The 24,270-nt window shown below is 31.5% G+C and overlaps 8 protein-coding genes across 16 annotated transcripts; 5 read left to right on the forward strand and 3 right to left on the reverse strand.

Moving 5' to 3' along the window:
- Positions 1–13: 13 nt before the first annotated feature.
- On the reverse strand, positions 14–5,259 carry LOC108745113 (gamma-tubulin complex component 2). Of its 2 annotated transcripts, XM_018481178.1 has the most exons (13): positions 5,107–5,259; positions 4,873–5,049; positions 4,632–4,812; positions 4,081–4,575; positions 3,899–4,027; positions 3,659–3,835; positions 3,202–3,376; positions 2,748–3,149; positions 2,348–2,691; positions 1,706–1,849; positions 963–1,034; positions 284–462; positions 14–226 (listed from the first exon to the last, which is right to left on the reverse strand). In XM_018481178.1, the coding sequence occupies exons 1-13, from the start codon at positions 5,157–5,159 to the stop codon at positions 157–159; spliced, it is 2,598 nt and encodes an 865-aa protein (XP_018336680.1). In that variant the 5' UTR covers positions 5,160–5,259; the 3' UTR covers positions 14–156. The 2 variants fall into 2 exon arrangements, with proteins under 2 accessions (XP_018336680.1, XP_018336681.1); XM_018481179.2 differs by lacking the exon at positions 963–1,034.
- Positions 5,260–5,392: 133 nt separating this feature from the next.
- Positions 5,393–6,750, forward strand: LOC108745117. Its single transcript, XM_018481187.2, has one exon. It carries the CDS (start codon positions 5,460–5,462, stop codon positions 6,744–6,746), a length of 1,287 nt encoding a protein of 428 aa, XP_018336689.1. The 5' UTR covers positions 5,393–5,459; the 3' UTR covers positions 6,747–6,750.
- Positions 6,743–10,487, reverse strand: LOC108745116 (coiled-coil domain-containing protein 22 homolog). 4 transcript variants are annotated; one of them, XR_001939060.1, is made up of 10 exons: positions 9,866–10,127; positions 9,650–9,797; positions 9,284–9,591; positions 9,026–9,223; positions 8,530–8,900; positions 8,245–8,478; positions 8,059–8,198; positions 7,808–7,973; positions 6,924–7,279; positions 6,743–6,837 (listed from the first exon to the last, which is right to left on the reverse strand). XR_001939060.1 is itself a non-coding variant. In XM_018481186.1 (10 exons), the coding sequence occupies exons 3-10, from the start codon at positions 9,697–9,699 to the stop codon at positions 7,022–7,024; spliced, it is 1,725 nt and encodes a 574-aa protein (XP_018336688.1). In that variant the 5' UTR covers positions 9,700–9,797; positions 9,866–9,964; positions 10,173–10,487; the 3' UTR covers positions 6,799–7,021. The 4 variants fall into 4 exon arrangements, 3 of the variants coding, with proteins under 3 accessions (XP_018336688.1, XP_018336687.1, XP_018336686.1); XM_018481186.1 differs by adding an exon at positions 10,173–10,487 and having other exon boundaries at positions 6,799–7,279; positions 9,866–9,964; XM_018481185.1 differs by adding an exon at positions 10,137–10,487 and having other exon boundaries at positions 6,799–7,279; positions 9,866–9,964.
- A 322-nt stretch (positions 10,488–10,809) lies between these two features.
- Positions 10,810–13,089, forward strand: LOC108745114 (heat shock protein 70 A1). Its single transcript, XM_018481181.2, has one exon. It carries the CDS (start codon positions 10,944–10,946, stop codon positions 12,897–12,899), a length of 1,956 nt encoding a protein of 651 aa, XP_018336683.1. The 5' UTR covers positions 10,810–10,943; the 3' UTR covers positions 12,900–13,089.
- A 618-nt stretch (positions 13,090–13,707) lies between these two features.
- On the forward strand, positions 13,708–24,033 carry LOC108745119 (glycerol-3-phosphate phosphatase-like). 3 transcript variants are annotated; one of them, XM_025975736.1, is made up of 6 exons: positions 13,708–14,080; positions 14,175–14,423; positions 14,480–14,617; positions 14,668–14,898; positions 23,493–23,611; positions 23,833–24,033. In XM_025975736.1, the coding sequence occupies exons 2-6, from the start codon at positions 14,175–14,177 to the stop codon at positions 24,011–24,013; spliced, it is 918 nt and encodes a 305-aa protein (XP_025831521.1). In that variant the 5' UTR covers positions 13,708–14,080; the 3' UTR covers positions 24,014–24,033. The 3 variants fall into 3 exon arrangements, with proteins under 3 accessions (XP_025831521.1, XP_018336690.1, XP_025831520.1); XM_018481188.2 differs by lacking the exon at positions 13,708–14,080 and having other exon boundaries at positions 14,097–14,423; positions 14,668–14,971; positions 23,566–23,611; XM_025975735.1 differs by lacking the exon at positions 13,708–14,080 and having other exon boundaries at positions 14,098–14,423.
- Positions 15,577–17,255, reverse strand: LOC108745120 (polyprenol reductase). 2 transcript variants are annotated; one of them, XM_018481191.2, is made up of 5 exons: positions 16,669–17,255; positions 16,412–16,609; positions 16,229–16,360; positions 15,836–15,999; positions 15,577–15,772 (listed from the first exon to the last, which is right to left on the reverse strand). In XM_018481191.2, the coding sequence occupies exons 1-5, from the start codon at positions 16,715–16,717 to the stop codon at positions 15,680–15,682; spliced, it is 636 nt and encodes a 211-aa protein (XP_018336693.1). In that variant the 5' UTR covers positions 16,718–17,255; the 3' UTR covers positions 15,577–15,679. The 2 variants fall into 2 exon arrangements, with proteins under 2 accessions (XP_018336693.1, XP_018336692.1); XM_018481190.2 differs by having other exon boundaries at positions 16,665–17,254.
- On the forward strand, positions 17,428–20,077 carry LOC108745115 (ufm1-specific protease 2). Of its 2 annotated transcripts, XM_018481183.2 has the most exons (8): positions 17,428–17,574; positions 17,633–17,856; positions 17,912–18,535; positions 18,602–18,695; positions 18,751–19,020; positions 19,084–19,233; positions 19,293–19,667; positions 19,799–20,077. In XM_018481183.2, exons 2-8 carry the CDS (start codon positions 17,818–17,820, stop codon positions 20,008–20,010), a joined length of 1,764 nt encoding a protein of 587 aa, XP_018336685.1. In that variant the 5' UTR covers positions 17,428–17,574; positions 17,633–17,817; the 3' UTR covers positions 20,011–20,077. The 2 variants fall into 2 exon arrangements, with proteins under 2 accessions (XP_018336685.1, XP_018336684.1); XM_018481182.2 differs by having other exon boundaries at positions 17,428–17,856.
- LOC112904786 (heat shock protein 70 A1-like) lies at positions 24,034–24,270 on the forward strand (the record flags this gene model as incomplete). The annotated part of the gene is made up of 1 exon (XM_025975743.1): positions 24,034–24,270. A coding segment is annotated over one exon (237 nt), but the record flags the coding sequence as incomplete, so codon positions are not given.

Consider the following 24,270-nt stretch of genomic DNA (forward strand, 5'->3'; position numbering starts at 1 on the left):
ATATAAAAAAGCATAAGAAGTAAAAAAGTTTATTAATGAGAACAATACTTGTAACTACTGGACCATTGGGAGTTCGAGCAATGCAACCATAATAATTAATACATTTACTTAAAAATTTATAAAATAAATTAAATTGAGATTCGCCTATATTTGATTTTATCCAGTTTTATTCTTGTTAAACCCACCTGATTCAAACTGACAGGAGTAGTAAGAATTGAAATCCAATCTTGAAAAAAGAATCGTTATCAAAACAATGAGCAAGTTAATTTATACAATGTATTACCTGTAAAGTAAATTATATAATCTATCATGTTCACTGGTGTCTTTATTCAAATTGCTGATCTGATCCAGCAAATCCTTTAAATATTCGGAAAATTCAAAATCTAATTGGGATACACTTTCTGCAAAACTAGCCATCTTTTGACCATCTTCTGTATTATTAACAGTATTAGGAAACTCCGTCTGTTAACACAACGATTATAAGAAAACATGTTTTATTTATACACAGATTCATTTTTGAACAATTCAATTGCCATCAGAAACGATATTAAAGAAAACTAAATATTCAGCAATGTTGACTTAATTTGATGGTAACCCAAAGCTTCGTACAATGAAACATAAAATAAAATTATTACTATTTTAACTGATTTAGTCTTCAACACAGACACATTTATCTAGAAGAAAGCAAATCGTCTAATCTATAAAATACAGAATGGGATGTACCGAAAATTGCAACTTTTTTCTTTCAGCGTGATAGTTTCATAATTCAACTAATTTTTGATTTATAATTAGAAAAAAATTGTCTTCTCGACACACCCCAGCATATAGTATGTGGAAACACGTACAAAATTTAGTAAATAAAAAACAAGCAATAATGGCACTACACATCATGCTAATAAGATGTGCTATTTGATGGTCAAGACAAGCTGTACATGTAATAGTAAAGAAATTATTAATTCTACCTGACAAAAAGAGTCTATCATAGAGCTTGGTACAGTACCAAGTTCTGCTTCCACAAAATACCGTTGTGAGAGCTATTGTAGAAAAAAAGAAAACTGTATTCTTTGTCAAATACAATATTATGAAATGAGGTATGTATGCAGTTTCCATTTCTTTCCCTTGTTGTATAATGTGTGGAATAGAAGCCAATACAGTGCAAAAATAGTCTATTCTTTTAAAAGCCGACACCGACGATCCACCTTTAGGTAGAAAGCTTTCTAAAAGCAGATTTTTGAGCCAACATATTAATATGATACAAGAACAGAACCAGCATTTATAATAATAAATAATATAGCCCGTGTACAGGTATTAGACCACTGCACTTAGTAACTAGCCCAAAAAATTCGGGCAGATTTTGTTTTTAATTCCTCATTCAAAAGTGAATTTGAAGGAGACTTTTGAGTTTGCACATTTTCAAAATTGTCCATATTAAGTTTATATGAAGTTAAACTTTCCGATGTACTACAAAACAATTATAGATAGTCAAAGTTGAATGTAATTCAGATAATTACCAGATCAAAATGTCAGTGTCGGATTTTTAAGGAATAAACTTTTCTTTTTACTGTACTGATTTTTTATTCCGCACAAAAGTTATGTAAGGTATAATGCACTAACTACTCCTTAAATGCACACATTCAAAAGAGCGCTTTGTTTTTGATATTTAAAACATACCTCACATAAATAAATAATACATATATCAGCTCACCTGCATGAATCTGCAAAACCTTGCACATATTTGTAAGATGTTATTAACGGTACTTAGTAACCGAGGTATTGTCAACATGCAGTCTTTAAGACAAGCGTTTAAAAAGTCCGTGTGATTAGCCAAGATCCCATCGACATTACCCACCTACAAAAATCACTTTAAAATTATTCTGTTTCAGAGAAAGAAATAAGGGTGAAACATTTAAAAAAAAATTAAAGATCAAAAAACAATACATCCTAAAAACATAGTGGGTGTACTTATGTACACGGGTTGGAAGTTACTTTTCTTTAACATAACTAAAAACTTTAATAATAATTATNATAGCAGTATTAGCATCTAGCATTTAAATAATATCATCATTTGCTTCGATTAGTGACCGGTCATAATGCGCTGTGCACACGCAATTTTCCCTCGCTGCTAAAATTTTACTCTCAACGCCCCAGAAGAAATATAACTTCAAAAATGATAATGAATGAATAAAAATACATATAAGATACTACTTTTGCACTTGTTTATACACAAAATATAAAATTGAAAGTTACATTAATTTCCAAATAAAAAAATAAGACCTACAGCCCCAAAGACAATTCATTCAGACAACTGATTTTGAGAAATAAGAATTTTGTTTTAAAATTTTCTTACTTTCGCCATGGCCTGCATGAGAGTGCACCAATGCGGTTCGATAACTTCAACCATCATGTGATATTCGAGATTCTGAATACAATGCAACATTCGTTGTCGCAACGCGAACGCTGCATGGTATTGACAAGCAACAGACCTCGGAAAACCCTTAACCACTTTATTGGCCCTCCAAACATGACAGATCATTCTTTCGATATGTTTACAATAAAACAAATGCCGAAATATCATTTGGTAACAAGCCAACGATCGCCTGTTTAATATTAAAGACAAGGGCCACGACACTTCATAACTAAACGCGAAAGACTCTATTACGGACAAACTCTTCTGTTCAATATTTGCATATTCTGAAATGTTACTTATTAGTATTAGGAAATTCAAAAATCAAACTAATACATCGTACCTTCTTCATCTTCAGTTAAAATACTGAGTATTCTAAACATTTGACACTGGAGATTATAAGGAAGAAGTTCAGTCCTAAGATCGTCCTTGTAAGGATCACTGTTTGAACTTGACAGTCTCAAGGCAAGATCCAAAAGAGAATCTATTCGGACCTGGATAGCATCAGCAACATCTTTATTCAGTTCTTTCTCACATAATGTCAGAAACGTAACGATAAAATCGCCCTGGTCAAGTAGGAAGTAATGTTTAACTGATTTTAATCTACCCATAAGGTCATGTTCTTTAAACAACACATCTAATAATGTTTGACTAGCAAATTTATAGGCCTTCTTTATCGCTTCAATGTAGTGTTTTTCGTCGATTTTATACTCAATAACATGAACTTTATTGTTGATTGGCTTCCCTAAATTAGTAAAGCATTAGCAAAAAATTTTAAATAAAAAACAAAAACATACCACACTGTCTTATAACATTTAAGTATTTGCCAGCACATAAAATTATATCAGCCACAGGTTCAAGAAACTTTGGTATACTTTCTCGACGAATTGTGTACTTTTTATCCCAGTAATCTGCCGAATAATCAACGAGCATGTCCTCCTTTTGAACAATTTCGTTATCTTCTATCAAAAACTATATACAAAGATTGAAAATAATTAAAAAAAAAACATTATATGTAAAACATAATATTCTATCGCAAAGACTAAACACGGACGAAGTTAACTGAAAAGGACTCGATATTCGGCTTGATGCCCATGGTCCAGGATTGGTTCTCCTTCTTCCTTATTTCAGTGACTCATTCTTGACACAATCACACTAAATGACTTTATGTTCTCATGCATGAAACCCAAATATCAAGCCTTCTTCAAAATATCCACTATTTGAACGCAAAAATTAGATGAGAACTTAATTCACCTCTCTAAAAGGATCTGCAATGATTCCTTTGTAAATCCACATTCCTAATATTTTCATATAAGGAACGCAAGCGGCCTGTATAAAATGAAGACACACTTCTTGAGCTTTTGCATCCCCAATAAATCCTGTAATATGTTCATGGAGCAAACTGAGAACTTTTCCGCCTTTTGCATCAGACTAAAATTCGCAATACATATTGTAATAATTTTAGTTTTGATATTAAAAAATAAAGAAATGTACCTTACTAATTGTAGTTGCAATATTGCTCATTATGGACATAGCATGCAAATTCTTTTGAATGTAATACCACATTTTTTGTAAATTTAAATTCCCCATATGGGCTTCAGTCTCTAACTGTGTTATAAAAAGCTACAATAGAAATCAAACTTAGATAAAGGAAGATAAAAATGTAAAAAACTTACAGTGTAATCGACTATAAATGTAGACATACACTCAGCAAGTGCATTATTCACTTGGCCAAACTCAAATCGCATCTTTTCTTCAGTAAACCTTTGAACTACAGAAAAATATGAAGCTAAAGGCAAAATTTGTTTTACTAGTTCTTTTAATGTCATCTCAATAGACTCATCAATAATAAAATCTCTTGGAGCATAAGGATCAACTAAACGTACAGGTCTAATATAACAACTTGGTACCCCAATTAAAATATTTAAGAGATCCTCCAAAAGTATATTCTCTTGAGAATCAGGGGGAATATTTGAAATAGGTGCACTTCGTATATTAGCAACAGCATTACAAGAAAAGTCCCAGGACATACTGGGTCTCTTTTGAACCCATGAAGTAATAGAAGGAGTATTTGCTGTTGGAATAACACTACTCTTGTTTAATATTTTACTTCTTTCAACTTCTCTTGAGGGAGACTGCTTAATAATAGCTTGTTTCAAACGGCTTTTAACCTATTTAATTAAAACTGTATCAAAGAATGTAAATGATTAAAATGTAATAAATACACCTCTTGCAGTTCATCATGAGTAAGTGGTGTTGATGTAAATAATTGTGAATTACCCCCTGATGAAGTAGTATCATTATGTGTTCCTGGATTTTTTTTAGCAGTAGCAGCTAAAAAATCTTTCACAGTTTGATCTTGAGAAATACAATTTAGCAACTGTATATATGAATTTAACGAATCAACACTGCAATTACAATTTAAATTTCATTTAACTGAAAATCAACAACCTCCTATGACAACTTACTTTTTCTGTTTAATTTCTTCATATTTTGCTAAAAAATTTTGAGGGTTAGGTGCCTGTTGACTTAATTGTTGAATTTGATGAAGCACATTACTACGATTCTGAGGATTTGCTGTATTTTTTGAAATATTATTTTGAAGAAATTCTACTACCTCAACAAATTCTTCTTTTTCTTTGCTCCTACGAATAAATTTACTTTACTAGTTTCAATTATATACTTAATAGATTATACATTACCCTACAACATCTAATAATTCTTTTATAAGATGGTGCAGTTTAAACTCTCCCATTATACAAATATAATACTTTTTTTAAGAAGTTTCCCCCATAAATGTCAGATTTAAATTGTGCACCTAACCATAAAATTCTGAACTGATCATTGATTTGAACCAAAGTTATTAGCCCATAGATAAGTATTAGCCTTTTTCGTTTTCTTATCTATGATTCTGGTATATCGGGTATCGGGATCGGGAAGCTATATCAAATATTTGTCTATGGTCAAACATGTTTCATGACATATTAATGATTATTAGGTTATTTAGGTTAGATTACATCATCAATTGAAGTAAATAGTTTTTTAGTTTACAAACATGTTTGTGTTTTCAAAAACTCAACATGTTTTTCTTATAAGTAAACCGTTATTAAAAAAGTGCTTTAATCGTACGTTTCTGTCACAAGCATATTATTGTAATGAAATATGGGAACAAAGACTCTCAGATCCTATCATTAAAAAGGTTGATTTAGATGTATTTTATAATGAACTTGATTTAAAATATCAAAAAATTAGAAATATAAGCCCAGTGGATGTAGATATTTTTGCAAATGCGGTTAACAATCGTACACATTTTGATGAGCTTTTAGATTTAGTTCATAAACTTCGATTAAGTGCTGAAACAAAGAATACGTTAGAATCTACCCACCATGCCGTAGTACGAAATTTACTGAAGGAAAAACAAAACGATCTTTTACTGCAGGTGCTGGATGATCGTCTAAACTATGGAATCTTCTTAGATTACTACACCACTAATTTATTACTTGATACTTTCTGGAAAGAAAAAGATTATCTGTCTGGTGCTAGAACTGCTAGTCAACTTATGTTACAAGAAGATTTCTCACATCCCTTGAATACCGCTTTATCGCTCTTACATTGTTATAATTACTTATTGGAACCAAAGGAATGGCCTAAACCACCTTTGCCAGAAGAACCTGTAGAAGAAAAAAAAGTTCGTGTTAAATATTTAAGGAATCCCTATTATGATGATCACTTTGATCTCAGGGATCCTCTAAAAATTGTTGGCAAAACATTAGTCCTTGCTACAAAACCATTAGGAGATACTTTAGAGAAATCCCTTCATGCAGTAGGTCTTGCTTTATGGGACCACAAGGACAAATTGCAGCAGTTTATTGCAAAATTGAAGAAAAACAATGAAACAATATTTGACACAACTCTAGACCTAGTACCAGATGATAATCAGTGCAAAAGTGAATTATCTCCTGTTTCTACTCAAACCGGTGATCTACAAAACCTTTTACAAGTAAAAGTTAAAAAAGCTGAACAAACCACATCTGAGAAAGACATTGCTAGTCAGTGTGACACTTATGCTCAATGGATTGATGATAGAAGAAGACTTCTGGATGAACAAAATCAAAGATATCTAAATGCAAAAAGATTACTTAATATTGAAGAAACACAGAAATCTCTTCAAGAAAGAGAAAAGCTCCTGTGGTTTTTCGAAAATCAGGACAAAATTGAACTGCAGATTGAAGCTAATGAAGCTCTTGCAGCTACTAACACAAACTTTCTAACTAAAAAAGAAAAGAAAATGGATGAAAATTATATTCCACCAGAAGTAAAACAAAGAAAAACTGCATCTTAGTCATAAATAATTTGTTAGGTGTATAATTTTGTCATTTAAAATACATTTTGAATCTGTTTTCTTGCAATTCTTTTCCCATTTTTATTGAAATCTAAGAAATACTTTTTAGTCAAAAATTATGCAAAACTTGTATAATTCCAATTATTTAAATATTTCATAATATTAACTAGAACTTACTTTTAATACCAATTGCATGTCATCAATATAAGTATTACATTTTGTTAAGGACACTACAGTACCCCTTAAAAATAGAAACAGTACAATTTTTCTTTTCATTAGTTAATTTGTTGTTTACTAATTTGTTTGGCAAGAATTTCATTTTCCTTCTTCACCTCTGATAAATCATATAATACTCTTTCTAATTTAGATGCTGTCTCTCGACTAAGCTCTATGTCAACTTGGTCTTGTAAATTTCTAGCTTCCCTTTCCATTACGCCCAAATCAGTTACTGTTTGGACAATTTGGTTACATTCACTATGAAGAGTTGCTAATAACTTGTACGCTTTTCTAGCTGTTTCTTCCCTTTTTGCATCCTAAAAGGAAATAAATTGCTCATATCATTATATTATTCTGCAATGTAGTCAACCTCAGTATATCAGGAAACAGCATAAACAAAAACTTGATAATGAACCTTATTGTGTATATGCCTTCCTTAACCATATATTTTCAAATACCACTCAAAAATAAAAATTAATGAAAACGAGATTAAATGTGTGACAAATATTTTGCTGGTAAATTTACTCAAGTATTTTCAATTAAAAATTATTAATTTTGGAATAATTGGCTCAAAATTGGTAAACGTCTAAGAAATCCAACGACGTGTGTGTGTCCACCACGCTTTTCTTTTTATATCCATTTATTTTTGTTTACTCAACTCAATACAAATTACTAAAAACGAATTATTAAGGACGATCAGTTTTAGCTTTATACTATATAATACATTTCAAGAATTCTACTGCTCAATTTTTTGCAGTAAACCATTCTGGAAATATCATTGTTTGTAATAAAATTAATAACAAAACAAAAATTACTCGACAAATCATGCTTGTACATAATCTTACCCTGAAAATTAGTTCATCAGCTAATGTGAACGATCTCTCAAGTTGCCCATTCAAATTATTCAAGTCTTTTTGTACAGCTCTAGTGTCATTTAAAATTTTCTTTATATCCTCTTCTTGTTTTTTAATATTTGCAATTATTTCTATTATTCTTTTTGTGTATGCTGATCTAAATGAATATTATTATAAACAATCAGTAATTAGTATTAAGTTAATTAGTAATAAGTTAACTTGCTTATGAGAATTATCTATACCTATTAACGTTTTTATTTATCCTTTCAAATTCATTCAAAAGTTGCTGTTCCAATCGTTCTTTTTCTTTAATTTCATTAACAATTTGTTTATTTTTCTCTTGTATCTTTTCCAACTTTTCATTTTCTTCCAAAATCTTTAACTTGATATAAATGTAAGAATGAAGTATTAGTTGAAGTTTAACTTACTTCTTGATCACTATGATTATTTATCAAAGATCTATATTCATTTAATAATGGGGTCTGTACAGAATGCCATTGGTTAGCAAGTTCTACCAGCCTTTCAGAACCACTTTCAACTATTTTCTTCAACTTAATTAGATTTTCTTGTTTGGAAAGTACAGCCTGCGCTTTTTTCTTTAACTGAACTTTTGCTTGAGATTCTTTTAAAAGTTCACCTTGTTGAATTACATCATCTTTAATCTAGAAAACATTGCAGTAAACCTAATAGTTAAAATGTCATAGTTGTAATACTTGTGATAATTTAGCTCCAGCAGTCTTGATTTCTTTCTCCATAACAAGTTTACTTTTACTAATTGCTTTTATTTCTTGAATAATTCTTTCCATCTCCTCCTCCAATGGCAATTTACTTTCAGTTTGATGTTCATATTCATCAATGTTTTCATTAGCAACTTGCCTTAAAGTTGCTATATTATTATCTGATGATTCTTCATATTTTTTTAATGTATCTTCCTTCACAAGGTTTTTAATAACATCATACTTATTCATTAGTAAATGTTTTTGTAAAAATTTAGCATCAGAAAAAAGCAAAGATGGTACTAACTTATAAAAACTACATTGTTCTGTGACATTTGGAAGACTATGTATCCAATAATTCTTCAGTACTAAAAAATCCACTTAAGTAACTAGTATTGTATAGTATTTAATAAAGTATTTGTTCAATAAAATAGATTAAAATTCCTAATTCTTTTTTGATTTCTTTTTAAAGATGCACTGATTAAAAATTTACTTTCTGAATGCTGTTCCAGAGTTTTAGGTAATTTAACAACTTCAGTGTGAAAAGAAAAGCATTCTCCATAGTTTTGACGGAGGATCAATTTTTCTGTATCGTCTACTCCAAATTTTAATAGTTCACTTGGTACCCATGGTTTATGCAAGCTTTCCTGTATCTTTTTCTCAATCTGTCTTACTAACTTAGTAACATAGCCTTAAACAAATGCAACAAAAAAAATTCTGGTAAAATGTTGATAAAAAGTACAGATAAAACCTTCTTCTTTTTCCTTGTTAGTAACTTTATTATCCCTTGGAATTCGTTCAATTAGAAACATTAACACCCTTCTTAACTCTGTTTCATCACAGTATAGAATTGTCTGATAACCCATGTCACCTCTATAACCCAAATCTTTTATACATTCAGCAATATTCGTTGCTAATTTTAACCGTAGACTCATAGAAGGAGGCAATCCATGAGGAAACTTTATTTCAGGATTTATTACTTCTAAGCAATATACAAACGAATTAAAAATTAATTCTGAATCAAAATCTTTTAAACTGTGAATTTCGATGTCAACATCACTAAAAAAATGCATTAACAGTTTTTACTTTCTCATCATTAACATACAGTATTTCCTACCATTCAATATTTCTCAGTGAATCAATTATTATTGAATCAACTTCTTCCATGGTTATTTAAAGCTTTGTTTGAAATCTCCCCAACACTCTCCAAGTTTTATCTTTTATTTTAAAATTTGAGTTTATCTTGTCTCTAACTTATTTCAAACCTAAAAGAGGTTACCAATAAAAATAATATGTAAAAATGTTTTGGGCATTTGTGTTTTAGGATTCTTACCTGCAATTATTAGTATGTTATTTGAAATAATTAGTTGACTGCGTAATGTGTACGCACACGCAAATATTCATTAACCAAGTTCAAGTATCGAATGACTATCTACAAGAAGAAAAATGTTACAATGTAAATTAAATATTTCTTCCAAGTAAAATATGAATTTTCAATTATTCTATTTAACAAGTTCATATTTAAATGATTTACTGGTACTCCCACAAACGAAAACCTATATAATGTTATAATCAATAGTTATAATTTTTTAAAAAGTCCATACTATTTTTTGTAAACAAACAGTTGACCTTATCATGACCTTGTTTATGGTAGTTTACGGTAGTTGACACTACTTATAGAAGATTAATCCCAGTCAACTCCTAGTAATATTCGTTAATGTGATCATTTATGAAATTTATAATTTAATTTTCAGTTGTTGGCTTGAAAATTACTGATAACCTATTATACTTCAAACTATTTCAATTCGTAGTTTTGCTACTATAATTTGTAGTTGCTGGAAATAATAATAGATTTACTAATTTATGAATATTGAATCTTTAAACAAAATTGTAACTTCTGAAGAAGCCGGCACAAAATGATGAAACATATGTAGCTGTTTAAGTTGATAAAATAATAAAAATGTTTATCTCCAGCTTACAAATTACAACTGTTTTACTTTTCATTTTTCATTTTACAATAGTTTTCCACTAAATCAAAGTTAGATTTCGTTAATCATATAATTTATACAAGTTTTTGCATTGTATTTTGTTGTTAATAATTGTTTTCTAATCATCTATTTTTCTGGAATTTCTAGAAAATCTGTGTAAAAAAGATGCCAATTGCTATGTACTAGAAGCTAGAGAGAGAAACAAAAGCAGGACGTCACTGACATGACCGAGAATAATCTAGAGGTTTCTAGTCAATTGTGCCGGGAGTATAAATACGGCAGGCCACGCGCGCTCCGCTCAGAGTTGTCGAATACACGAGAGTATAAACAAGTTATACAAAGCGACTTTTTTGAGAGCTATCTCAAAGCGATTCATTGTGATATATTTATTGAGTGATATAAGTGAATTATCAAAGCATCAAAATGGTGAAAGTTCCAGCAATTGGTATTGACTTGGGAACCACATACTCCTGCGTGGGTGTGTGGCAACAAGGAAAGGTCGAGATCATCGCCAACGACCAGGGCAACCGCACAACACCTAGCTACGTTGCCTTCACCGACACAGAAAGACTCATCGGAGATGCTGCCAAGAACCAGGTAGCATTAAATCCATCCAACACAGTATTTGATGCAAAAAGACTGATAGGTAGAAAATATGACGATCCTAAAATCCAAGAAGATCTGAAACATTGGCCCTTCAAAGTAGTCAACGTTGGAGGCAAACCTAAGATCGAAGTAGAATACAAAGGTGAAACCAAACGATTTGCACCTGAAGAAATCAGTTCAATGGTACTAACAAAAATGAAAGAAACAGCAGAAGCATATCTAGGTGGCCCAGTCCGAGACGCGGTTATCACAGTACCTGCATACTTCAACGATTCACAAAGACAGGCCACAAAAGACGCTGGAGTCATCGCAGGTCTTAACGTACTTAGGATAATTAACGAACCAACGGCCGCCGCACTCGCCTACGGTTTAGACAAGAATCTCAAAGGCGAAAAGAACGTATTAATATTTGACCTGGGTGGCGGTACCTTCGATGTGTCCATCCTAACGATAGACGAAGGTTCGTTGTTTGAGGTAAAAGCTACCGCCGGTGATACTCACCTCGGTGGTGAAGACTTCGACAACAGACTAGTCAACCACTTCGTAGAAGAATTCAAACGCAAGTACAAGAAAGATCTACGTACAAATATCAGAGCAATCCGAAGACTTAGAACAGCGGCAGAACGGGCAAAACGCACGTTGTCATCCAGCACCGAAGCTACCATCGAAATCGATGCTCTGTTTGACGGCATAGACTTTTACACCAAGATCTCACGAGCCCGATTTGAAGAACTATGTTCCGATCTATTCCGCAGCACCCTCCACCCCGTAGAAAAGGCATTAGCAGACGCAAAAATGGACAAATCAATGATCCACGACGTGGTTCTAGTCGGCGGTTCTACACGTATCCCTAAAATCCAGAACTTGTTGCAGAACTTCTTCTGCGGCAAACAGCTCAACCTTTCCATTAATCCAGACGAAGCTGTTGCTTATGGTGCTGCAGTACAAGCCGCCGTATTAACGGGTGACACCAGCGACAAGATTCAAGACGTTCTCTTGGTCGATGTCGCTCCTTTATCGTTGGGCATCGAAACCGCCGGTGGAGTCATGACGAAAATCGTTGAACGTAATTCTCGCATTCCATGCAAACAAACTCAGACATTCACGACTTATTCTGACAATCAGCCTGCCGTTACCATCCAGGTATTCGAGGGTGAACGTGCGATGACCAAGGATAATAACTTGCTTGGCACCTTCGACCTGACGGGAATTCCACCAGCGCCCCGTGGTGTACCCAAGATCGAAGTCACATTCGACATGGACGCCAACGGTATCCTAAACGTTTCCGCCAAAGATACCAGTTCCGGAAACTCGAAAAACATCACCATCAAGAACGATAAAGGCCGCTTATCACAGAAAGACATCGACAGAATGGTATCAGAAGCGGAGAAATACCGTGAAGAAGACGAAAAACAACGAGAAAAAATAACAGCTCGAAACCAACTCGAGAGCTATATCTTCAACATAAAACAGGCTGTAAGCGATTGTGGCGATAAAATTGGGCCTGATGATAAAGCTACTGTCGAACGAGAATGTGATAGTTGCTTGAAATGGTTAGATTCGAATACCTTAGCAGAGAAAGAAGAGTACGAAGATAAACAGAAACAACTTACCCAGATCTGCAGCCCAATCATGGCCAGGCTGCACGGAGCTGGTCAACAACAACCCGGTGGTAATCCCTACGGCGGAGGAATGCCTGGAGGAAGCTGCGGTCAACAAGCTGGAGGATTTAACAACCGGAACCAAGGACCAACCATCGAGGAAGTCGACTAAGGCGATGGTCTCCAAGAAAATTAGTTCACACATCGCAGAATCGTTCCATTTAAATTTTTTTCATTGATTCCCTAAAATTTGTTTCCCATAGTTTCAGTATGTAACATTTTTGTTGAAATAGTATTGAATAAGTTTCGGCCTTTTGTAATCAAAATTTTGTTTTTTCAATAAACCACAATTTCAGGTAGAACCTGTATTTCATTTTTAACTTATATATAAATTACTAAAATGACTAAATTAAATAAGCAACAGTGTGGGTACTGATGTGATATTGAATAACAAAATTAGCAAACGGAAAATAACTTTAAAGCGAAAACATAAACGATTCTAAAACAAAAAAAGTAACATAACAAAATGTTTGCATGTGAAAATGTCGATAAGCAAAATATATCGAGAAAATTTTAAACTTCTATTACAAGTGTTATATCACGCGACGGTAATTAGGTACATAATGTGGCGAGTAAAAAAATAGTTACTTATTTAATTACTAATTTATTAGTCTGCTATTATACATCACACTTAGAATTAATTATCCCAAAAGTAACAATATATTACACTTCATTACGTTCCTCAATAGCCTCTAAAAATATATTAGAAATTATTTCTTCAGAAGGATTAATTGGGAAATGTACATCTGCTATAATGTTAGCTGGACTTTCCTTCGTACATTTTTATCTCTTCTTTCTTTTTTCTGTTTGATCTTTTTTTCTTTCTTTTGGACATTCTTCAAATGTTTTTTTAAATATTGCTTAAAAAAATATTTTATAATTGTTTTACTAATATTAACGAGTCTATAATTAAACAAAAACGAGACTGTGGACAAAGTGAATAACTAAACCAAGAGGACTTAGCTCAAATAACCACAATAGTTTGAAAAAACGCTAATATTATTTCACAAGTTTTTCGCTGAAAATGCTCACAATGTTACACATACGTGGTAACTATTTCAAATAAGTCCTCTTGGTTAAATTGGTATAAGTGGACACTAGTATTCAAATAGGTTAAGGAAGGTTAGGATTGCAAGATGTAGCTCTAGATTGAAAAATGTAAACAGCCGACTGTAAACACTTTTCGGTAAACAAACTGCAATAAATACAAGTACAAAGGTCAAAGACAAAACGTGTGTTATTCGTGATTCTGTAAACATAATTTTGTTTGTCCCGTGTCATGATCATGTTCAGGTAATCGTGTCTTTCATGTGTTATTTGTAAATTATTAATAGCAGTTGTGAGTTGTGGATCGTGGATGAATAAATTAAATACAAAAATGTTTCAGATGTCTTTCACAAATTTGGTAAAGCAACCTAAAGAAGTAATTACACAGTTTATGAACTCTTTTGATATTGTTTTAACCGACTGTGATGGTGTTTTGTGGCTAGCAGAAGAACCAATTGAAGGTTCTGCAGAGGTGATAAATACTTTGAAAGAATTAGGGAAGAGGGTATTTTTCGTAACGAATAATTCCTGTAAAATACGTGATGATTTTGTTAAAAAGGCCAAGAAAATGAACTTCAAATGTGAAAAGGTTCTTAAAAAAGTGTAACTTCTCCATAGTACATAAAAAATAAAAGCATGTTTTAGGATGATATTATTTCAACTGCATATTTAGCTGCCAAATATTTAAAAAGTAAGGGATTCCAGAAAAAGGTTTATGTGGTTGGTGCAAAAGCCTTATCTCAAGAATTGGAGTTGGTGGGAATAAAATCTATAGGAGTTGGAGTATGTATACTGCCACCCTTAAATTTAAAAATCTTATTGTTATCTTGTAGCCTGATGCAGTGCAGACATCATTTAAAAATACTCTTGAAGAATTTAAAGCAGATCCTGATATTGGTGCAGTAATAGTAGGAGATGATGAACACTTCAGTTATGTTAAGATGTTTAAAGCTGCTACTTATCTAAGTAATCCAGATGTTCTTTTTGTGGGTACCAATTCAGATGAACAGGATCCAAATCGTTATGATTATATAGTTCCTGGAACTGGTACTATTATAATTGCTGTTAAAACTGCTGCTCAGAGGGAACCGTTTATTGTGGGGAAGCCTGAAGCATATATAGCAGACTTCATTAAAAATCCGGAAACTCGAAAAACATCACCATCAAGAACGATAAAGGCCGCTTATCACAGAAAGACATCGACAGAATGGTATCAGAAGCGGAGAAATACCGGTCACTCTTTTCATATGTTCTATCAATCCAAAATAATTTTATAAACAACTTACTTCCACTTATAGCAGATGCAGACAGTGCTATTTTTCTCACAATTAAGACACCTAATAGGCTACACAATTTGAATAGACCCATAAAATCATCAAAAATATTAAATTTTCAACAAATAATTCAAATTTATAACTGCAGGTGCAACACAGATATTTTATTGGGAACAAGATGTGGTTTTCAAACAATGTTAGTTTTAAGTGGAATAACAACTTTCAAAGAGGCAACACAACGGAAACAGTCAAAAAAACAGGAAGAAAAAGATCTTGTACCTGATGTATATCTTGAAAAGCTAGGGGACTTACTCGCTTATATGAACTGATATATCACTATGTTAGTTATTTTCACTCATCTGGGTGCAAGAACTGTATATTATTTAGCCACATAAATAACTTTTGCATTTTTGACTTTTATGTTTATGTACTTTTAACAAAATAAGATGTTACAATTAAAAAAACAAATAATAAACAATAGTATTTTATTTCAATAGTATATAAAAATATATGTATCTTTTAAAGCCTAATATTGGAGTCACATTGAATGAACATAGAAAATACTTTGTATTTACAAAATGAACGGAATAATTGCCTTACGATTTTCTGGAAAGCTTGGAAATGTACTTTTGTACCACCAAAAACTTAGTAAAGCAGTTTGTATCTGAAAATATATTCACCAGGCACATTTGCTTTACAATATAAAAATAAATAAACTATACTATACCTGGTTAACCAATACCCATGCAGAAATAAATAACCATGAAGTGTTTTGCCACAGTATCATAGTTAAAGAAATGTACATCAAAATTTCAGCAAGCAAATGGGGAGAAGCCACATAATTAAACCAATCGCCCTCAGGTAATCTATGCTTCTGAGTTATTACCTCTCCTGTAAAAAAGGAAACAAATACAAAATACATTTAATTGACTGAAATTTTATGATCACATGCAATATAAGTAAATGTTAACTCATAGGTAGAAATTTGATATATATCTTCAAGAGTTCATTATACAGAATATTTCACAATAATCTTTGCTCTCAAGTCATCATAAGACATCTTCAGCACTTTATATTAATTAAATTGCACTTTCTCAATCTTAAATAGTATTATATTTACCTCTCTCATTTTTTCTTAAGTTTCCAAGAATGACTGTTGTTTTATACTGATGAAACCAAGCCCAAAAAAATAATAATGTAGCAATAATATCAAAAAATGACAAATCAGTCAGTTGTATCAGTGGATACCTGTCTGTTAAATCAATTTTATTATACAAAACCACAATTTAATTGTTTTACATACAAGCATGTTGTCCAAATTTTGGAGCGGAACTCAAGATGCATAAGATACAACCAGTATAATGGATATATCCAATACAGTAATGTGCAAGATTCATTCGACTATTTATTCCAAACACAGACACAAAATGAGTCTCATACACTCTTCTTAAACACTGCAGCGTAAGAAGAAACATAGCCAGTAGTGTTGAAGTTGGAGTAACTAATAAAAAAAATGTATTATTGTGAGCTAAATATGAACAACATCCTGCATATACCCACTGCAATTCTTCGAGGATCTACTACCACATCTAATAATCTCACTATCCATTTTGGAGGAAATGCATCAAAAAAGTAAACACGAACTACAATATCTAAGGTAAACATTGTAAGAACTGATGAGTAGATATAAAAATGGCGAAACCAAGATTTTGGGACTTCAACTGCAAGCTTCGATGACGGACCACGATATGCAAACTTGCCATATCGAATGGCTTGTTTAAAAAAAGTTGGTAGAAACTTTTCAAAAATCATTACTATAGTACTTGCAATGGACATTAACGCAAACAATAGTTCTAATATATTTATAGGAATCATCTTTTACTAGATTACGCCTAAGTCTACGACTCAGGTTAAGTTTCGCATAAATGTACCGTTATCATCCATAAATCACCAAAAATGGAATCTTAACATTTATAACCATTTTATACACAACTTTTTGTACAACATATTCCTATAATTTACTTCGTAAAATACAGTTGGAAAACAAACAGTATATAATCATTTCTATAAGCATCTTTCGTATGAATTTCCAAAATGTATTCGGTGGCACTTTATTGTATCTGTGGTCTTCTGCAAATACCCGTAGATATAATTTTGTTGATTCCGTCTTTTTTGCCCAACTTACGTACAGATCGTCTTACGATGGTCTTACGTGTGTTCATGTTCATAGATAACATACGTCTCTATGTTATATATCTCGTATTCCTTTCAACTCAAAACACTTACACAACTAACCCTTTGTAGATCTATTATCTATGACTCAAAATAAGCAAAATATGTATGTCAAAATATATGGTACTAAATTGTAACCCCAAACCAAACTAACGGAAACATAGCAATCAGTAGAAATGGTAGCAATCTTTAACCAATGAAATGAATGGAAATCATATGTAAATGGGAACAAAAGTGACAAACACTACATGCACCTGATTACTACATTTTTCAATTATTGCGATTATTGCAGATCAAAATGAAAAATTAATTGTGTTGTTTTGCGTACTCGTTTGCATATAAGTGTGCCCTGTGTATATACTATAAAACTACAAATATAATATTTAATAAAATGTCGACAAGTGTTCGATAAAAGAATTTGGAGAGTCGAAAATCAATTTAAAGTTCCATATGTGGGCTGGTTACTTTTAAACAATAATGGCTAATACGTTAAAAATATCCGAGGCTGTTATTAACGTCAGTATATAAGCTTAAATAATCGTGTAAAAGAAAATGACGTCTTCAGTTTTAGAAACTATCTACAATCAACTTCACTTATTCAGGATGTTTGCACGGCATATTCTACAAGAATTCTTTGCTTGTTTTGGGACTTCATGTTGAAACTGATGAGAAAGACGAAATTATTAACTCCTTGCCCACTGAAGTAGATATTTGTGGTGTAATAGATATTAATAGTGAAGAAAATAATGTTAAAGTGGATGATATACTAAGAAAAGTTGATATAACAGACAATCCTATTTATATTTCTTTTAACAGTTCTTTAGAGAATTCAATTTCAGCTTATTTTATTGTTAATGATCAACTGAAAAGTGCAAATTTTGAAATTGTCAAACAAGCAAATATATATTCCGAATTTGTTCATGTTCGTTTGAGGGCAAGTTTGCCTATTTATACTGAACTCAACATAGATGCAATCAAGGAAGCATTTCTAACATTGAGAAAGCAGTTTACTTCTGGACAAGTTGCATTTAATTTCCAGAAATCAAAAGTATACTTGGTAGGTCATGACTTAGAAAACAGATTAATTGGACTATCTGGGGATCCAACAGTTGGAGAATTGTGTGATGAATCCTATGTCACAAATGAAGGTCAAATTAATCAGAGAAAAAGGAAAAGCGGCCAAAATATACAACAGGTGTTTATTTTAAATTATTTTTTGTTATTTTATAATTATTATTAATGATAAATTTTGTATGTTTAGCAAGTTATTGAAGTGTATATGTTCAAAAAATCAACAAGAGATTTTCCTGTGGAAGGTACCACTTTACATGCACCTGTAGTGCATGTTGATAAAAGTAATTAAACTTTAATATATGTAAAAGAAGGAAAATAATATAACAATTGTTATAGAAACATTCCAGTCCTTACAGTTATGGGTTGAAGTTGATGCTCTGTCTATGGTTCATGTGGATAGTAAAGTTGTGAATCTGTATGATATAATAGTGGAGAGTTCGTGTCGAAATTTAAGGCTACAACAAAATGCTTTTTTTAAATTTTTTACCGATTGCATTGAGGAACAGGGCAAAATATCCAATCTAAAAATATATCACTTTTATCCCGAAAGTTGTGGGCATTTCGTCACCAAAGCATATCCAAAGAACTTTGCAGATATTGATTTAGGTTTTAAATTGAATTATTTCCTGTTTAGTTCGTTTTATATAATAAAATTGTTTTCATTTCTAGAAGAAGAACGAAGTCTTCTTCATAAACAGTTGTTGTTGCCTGTAAATCGGCCCATATTTCGTAAATCTAACGTATTTTTATTTAGAAGTGATATACAGATAGGTGGCCCTCTCATAAATCCACACGAAGGTTTAATACATACTGGAAATGGTTGGTATATATTCATTTACTTTTACCTTCGTTCTCCCTTCATTTACGTTAATTTTCAGAAAATGAAGTTGTCATTGTGAGGGGAAAATATTTATATTATCACTATTGTCAAAATAAAATGGATGATAATGGATGGGGTTGTGCATATAGATCTTTGCAGACGTTAGCCTCTTGGTTTCTTCTTCAGGGTTACACCTGTCGGCCTGTACCAACGTTTGATGAAATACAAAAGTGTCTGGTAGATATCGGCGATAAATCTAATAGTTTTATTGGTTCTAAACAGTGGATTGGTTCCACTGAAGTTACATTTGTTTTAAATTCTTTGCTTGGGATAACTTCTAAAATAATTTACGTAAGTTCTGGCGAAGAATTAGCGACAAAAGGTCCCGATTTAATAAACCATTTTAAAACTCAAGGAACCCCCATAATGATTGGTAAGATTTGTATAAATATAAAATACATTATTATTTGTAATTGATGGTGAGATATTTACTCATATTATGTTATATTTTTTGTAAAATGACTTTTAAACGCGTTTAAGTGATTTAAATAAACATTCTTTTAGGTGGTGGAGTTCTAGCTCATACTATTTTAGGTGTAGATTATAATAGAAAAACTGGTGACATTCAATTTCTTGTTTTGGATCCTCACTACACTGGACCGGAAGATGTAGAGATAATTCAGAAGAAAGGGTGGTGTGGTTGGAAAGGAATGAATTTTTGGGATAAAGGATCATATTATAATATGTGTCTTCCCCAAGCACCCACTTGCATATAATTTTTGATGGAATATTTTGTTTTTTATACTTTTAAAACACTTAATAAATGGATTATACGGTTTTACACTTTGGACAGAATTCAATTAACATAAATGTAAAAATCTTAAATTGACGACCATCTTTTCGCTGGTACCTACCAAATGTAAATACCGCTAAAAAGTGTTCTATAACTTCACGTAATCAACACTATTACACAGAGGTACTGAAGTTTAATTAAACATTTTAAAGAAGAAAAAAGATAAAGTCGAAAAGTAAGTGGAACTAAATGTAAAGTTCATTATTTCAAATTTTGTGCAAAATTTGAAAGAAGCTGATTATTTTAACAGGAGTTTATTGAACAAGTTTGGCTTTAAACATAATTAACAATTTAAAATTAAAGAAAAAAAAAACGTGACAAAAACTATAATCTATTTTTTTTTAAGATTTTCTATATTTGAAAATGTTTGAGTTTGTCAACTTTTTAATTAATTCAAACTGAAAAGACGCCTTTTAAGAATTAAACTTAATTTAAGTATAAAAATATTTAATTATCTATATTTTTCGTTTGTCCCCCCCCCCTAGATAGAAAGCTGCGTATATCCATGACAAGCAGAGAGATGTTGTATTGTATTGTAAATTGTACGCATTTGTACATAACAATAGGAAATCAACACGTTATACGTTATGTAGGCAAAAAGAAGGCCACCATAATGGGAGAAAAGTAAGTTTTCGTTGAATACAAGAATATTAAAATATTCGATACATTTTGGCGATCTTTACATGCATACCATCAACGGATCAAATTATATTCCGTCGTTATCGATTAGATACATTAGACAATAATGTAGGAAAATTTAAATTCAGGATTTGTTAATAGTTATTCAGTAATAATAAATATTTTATACTGATTAGCATAGCTAAAAACTAGGTTATGCTGATTAAAATAAACAAAAATAAATGAACAAAATATTTAATCAGGACAATCAAGAAAACAAAGTTTTATTACCAGGACATGACCATAGTAATAGTCACTTTGTTTGTGTTGTCTTATCCTACCAAATTAGCATGTATTTTGTTTACTAAACGTAAAACAAGAATAAAAAACTAATTTGTATAAATATTAACATTAAAATAAATCATTGTCATACTATTGCTATTCCTTAAACATATTCGCTTAAGGGAAACATCAAAATTTCAAAATCTGTGATATAAGCCACAATATTTTGCTGTATACTGTACATTACCGTTTGCTTACAACGACTTTTTTTCACTATTACTGTAACTTGAAATGTCAGAATTTAATCAGCTGTTTTTTGTTGTGACAAATAAACTAATAACATAAATGAAGTGGAATCAGATAATTACGATTGGAGTGTCTTATTAAAAGTTCGTTGTGAAAACAAAGAACTGTATTTTAGTTGCGTTATTTTAATAATTAATGTTTGTTTTTTTTATCCTTAAAATACGTCAGCTAACATAAACTGTAACGAACAAAGCTTGTGACCGTTTCTATCAAAACAATATGACGTATTTATATATATTGTGTAGTGCAGTTGACAGCAAATAAACTACGCAAAAAAGACAAAGAAGTAGTTAATTAATAGTATTAATGTATTTTTGAAGTGAGTATTGGAATTCTAGAATATTAAGTATGTAGGTCTATTATAGTTGTATTATTGGTATATTTGTTTTAAAATATTGAAAATATGTAAATTGTTGCGTCCCCTTCTTTTTTGTGTTTACTTTCTATTTTTACTACAACTTGTTTAATAACAGTCCTATGATGTAATTACCTATATACCTGGTCAGTATTATAAGTTATTTATTTATTTCATATCATATTATCTTTAGAAAGATCAGATGTAAGAATGGGCTGTTACTGTTTTCTAAGTATTCTTTTTATTCCTTAGGTGAACATAAAGTTGCCATCATGTCAGCAGGTTCCCCTAAACACTCTACTTCACATTCAAGCATATCATCGCTAGTAGTCGTGTCCCCTCAACAGGTTTCAGATCCTACAATCTTGGACAGCGTAGCAGGTTTTATTAATGAAGTTGCAACTAATTATAATGTCCAAAACAATGACTCAAAAGACCAAATTCAATGGGTGAAGTTTGAACAAATGGAATATGCGGAATTAAGTTTGTTCGATAATTTTGATGTTAACAGGGCTCATTCTGCTCCATTGATACTTGTTGTTGGATATGCAACGGGTATTCAGGTATGGCTATTTTTTAGATAACAAATGAACAAAAACACCTAAACATAAATGTGGATGTATTCCAAGTATGCTGAGTTATTTGAATCAGTTGCCAAATTTGTAATACATAAGGTGAATGTACTGGCGTTTTTTATTTTTAAAACCATACTAGTCCAATACAATTGGTCAGTATGAATGAAAAATGACAGAACTCAGATATAACGAGTGGATTTGAATGATTCTTTTTTTTTGCATTTCCATTGCCATAAAGTAAGAAGTTGAAAATTTTTAGAAAAATACAATTATCAGATTTTGTAAATGTAAATAATGATTATTATAGCTTTCGACGTTATTCATAATGAACTTCTGAAAAAATGAAATTTCCAGTTTAATTTGAAGATAGAAGTTTCAAAAAGCGAAATACTGAAATGAAAGAAACGTTAAATAATACCAGTGAGTCGATTATTATTTATGGAGAATAATTTACCTATCAACAATTTATGTTGAATAAGCGCTATTATAAATTTCAATCTCATAAATAATTATAAATTTTTATATAACGCTAATCATGTGAAACAATTTGTCTGCGATGTTTTCGTTTTCGATGCCATTTAAGCAAGATAGAAACACCCAGTTTTACAAAAACTAAATTTTCAGATGCTGATGGTTGGTTTAGTGTACCAGTAAATTATTTTTTAGCCAAATTGATACAGGTATTTTTATCTTCAGCTACAAGAAACGATTAATATCAAAACCGTGCGCTATTTTTTGTTTTGTATTTTTACCGCTTTTTCATGAATGTTCCTGGTCGCATATACTTTATATAAGAATTAAGTAATTCTCAATAAAAAATGAATATGTCTATAAAAATAGTAGATTTAATTTTTTCTGACTTATTACAGTATAATGCCTATGTATGTGCAGAAATCAGAGCTAAAGGTTTTTATTAGTTTTAAAACCAAAATAGACGTTTCGCTTGCAGGTATGAGTTTTATTCAAGGTAGGTTTTGAAGTTAAATGATATTTGTTTCCAACTGGAGCCTAATTTGATCTGATTACTGCTTGTATGTAGAATAAATATACTGTACTAAAAGTAACGTCATTTTAAAAGGAGTTATCTTTAAAAAACGTTAGCGGAAAGTTTCAAGGAGTAAATTTTTTGCCTTTTAATAGAAGAAACTCAAAAATCCTAAAAACAACACTGAAACACTTCGAAGTATAAACATTTAAATTTACTTAATTTTTTTTGTTGCATATCTCTATATATATACATATGAACATTATTATAAAGATCATTGCTAGATTAAAACTGCTGCTCAGAGGGAACCGTTTATTGTGGGGAAGCCTGAAGCATATATAGCAGACTTCATTAAAAATGAATATGGAATGGATCCTAAGAGAACATTAATGATTGGTGACAGGTAAAAGTTTTATACAGGGTTATTGAAGTTTGGTCACTCTTTTCATATGTTCTATCAATCCAAAATAATTTTATAAACAACTTACTTCCACTTATAGCAGATGCAGACAGTGCTATTTTTCTCACAATTAAGACACCTAATAGGCTACACAATTTGAATAGACCCATAAAATCATCAAAAATATTAAATTTTCAACAAATAATTCAAATTTATAACTGCAGGTGCAACACAGATATTTTATTGGGAACAAGATGTGGTTTTCAAACAATGTTAGTTTTAAGTGGAATAACAACTTTCAAAGAGGCAACACAACGGAAACAGTCAAAAAAACAGGAAGAAAAAGATCTTGTACCTGATGTATATCTTGAAAAGCTAGGGGACTTACTCGCTTATATGAACTGATATATCACTATGTTAGTTATTTTCACGATAATAACTTGCTTGGCACCTTCGACCTGACGGGAATTCCACCAGCGCCCCGTGGTGTACCCAAGATCGAAGTCACATTCGACATGGACGCCAACGGTATCCTAAACGTTTCCGCCAAAGATACCAGCTCCGGAAACTCGAAAAACATCACCATCAAGAACGATAAAGGCCGCTTATCACAGAAAGACATCGACAGAATGGTATCAGAAGCGGAGAAATACCGTGNTTTG

Source organism: Agrilus planipennis, unplaced genomic scaffold (genome assembly GCF_000699045.2).
Source record: "Agrilus planipennis isolate EAB-ADULT unplaced genomic scaffold, Apla_2.0 scaffold37, whole genome shotgun sequence".
Classification (NCBI taxonomy): Eukaryota; Metazoa; Arthropoda; class Insecta; order Coleoptera; family Buprestidae; genus Agrilus; species Agrilus planipennis.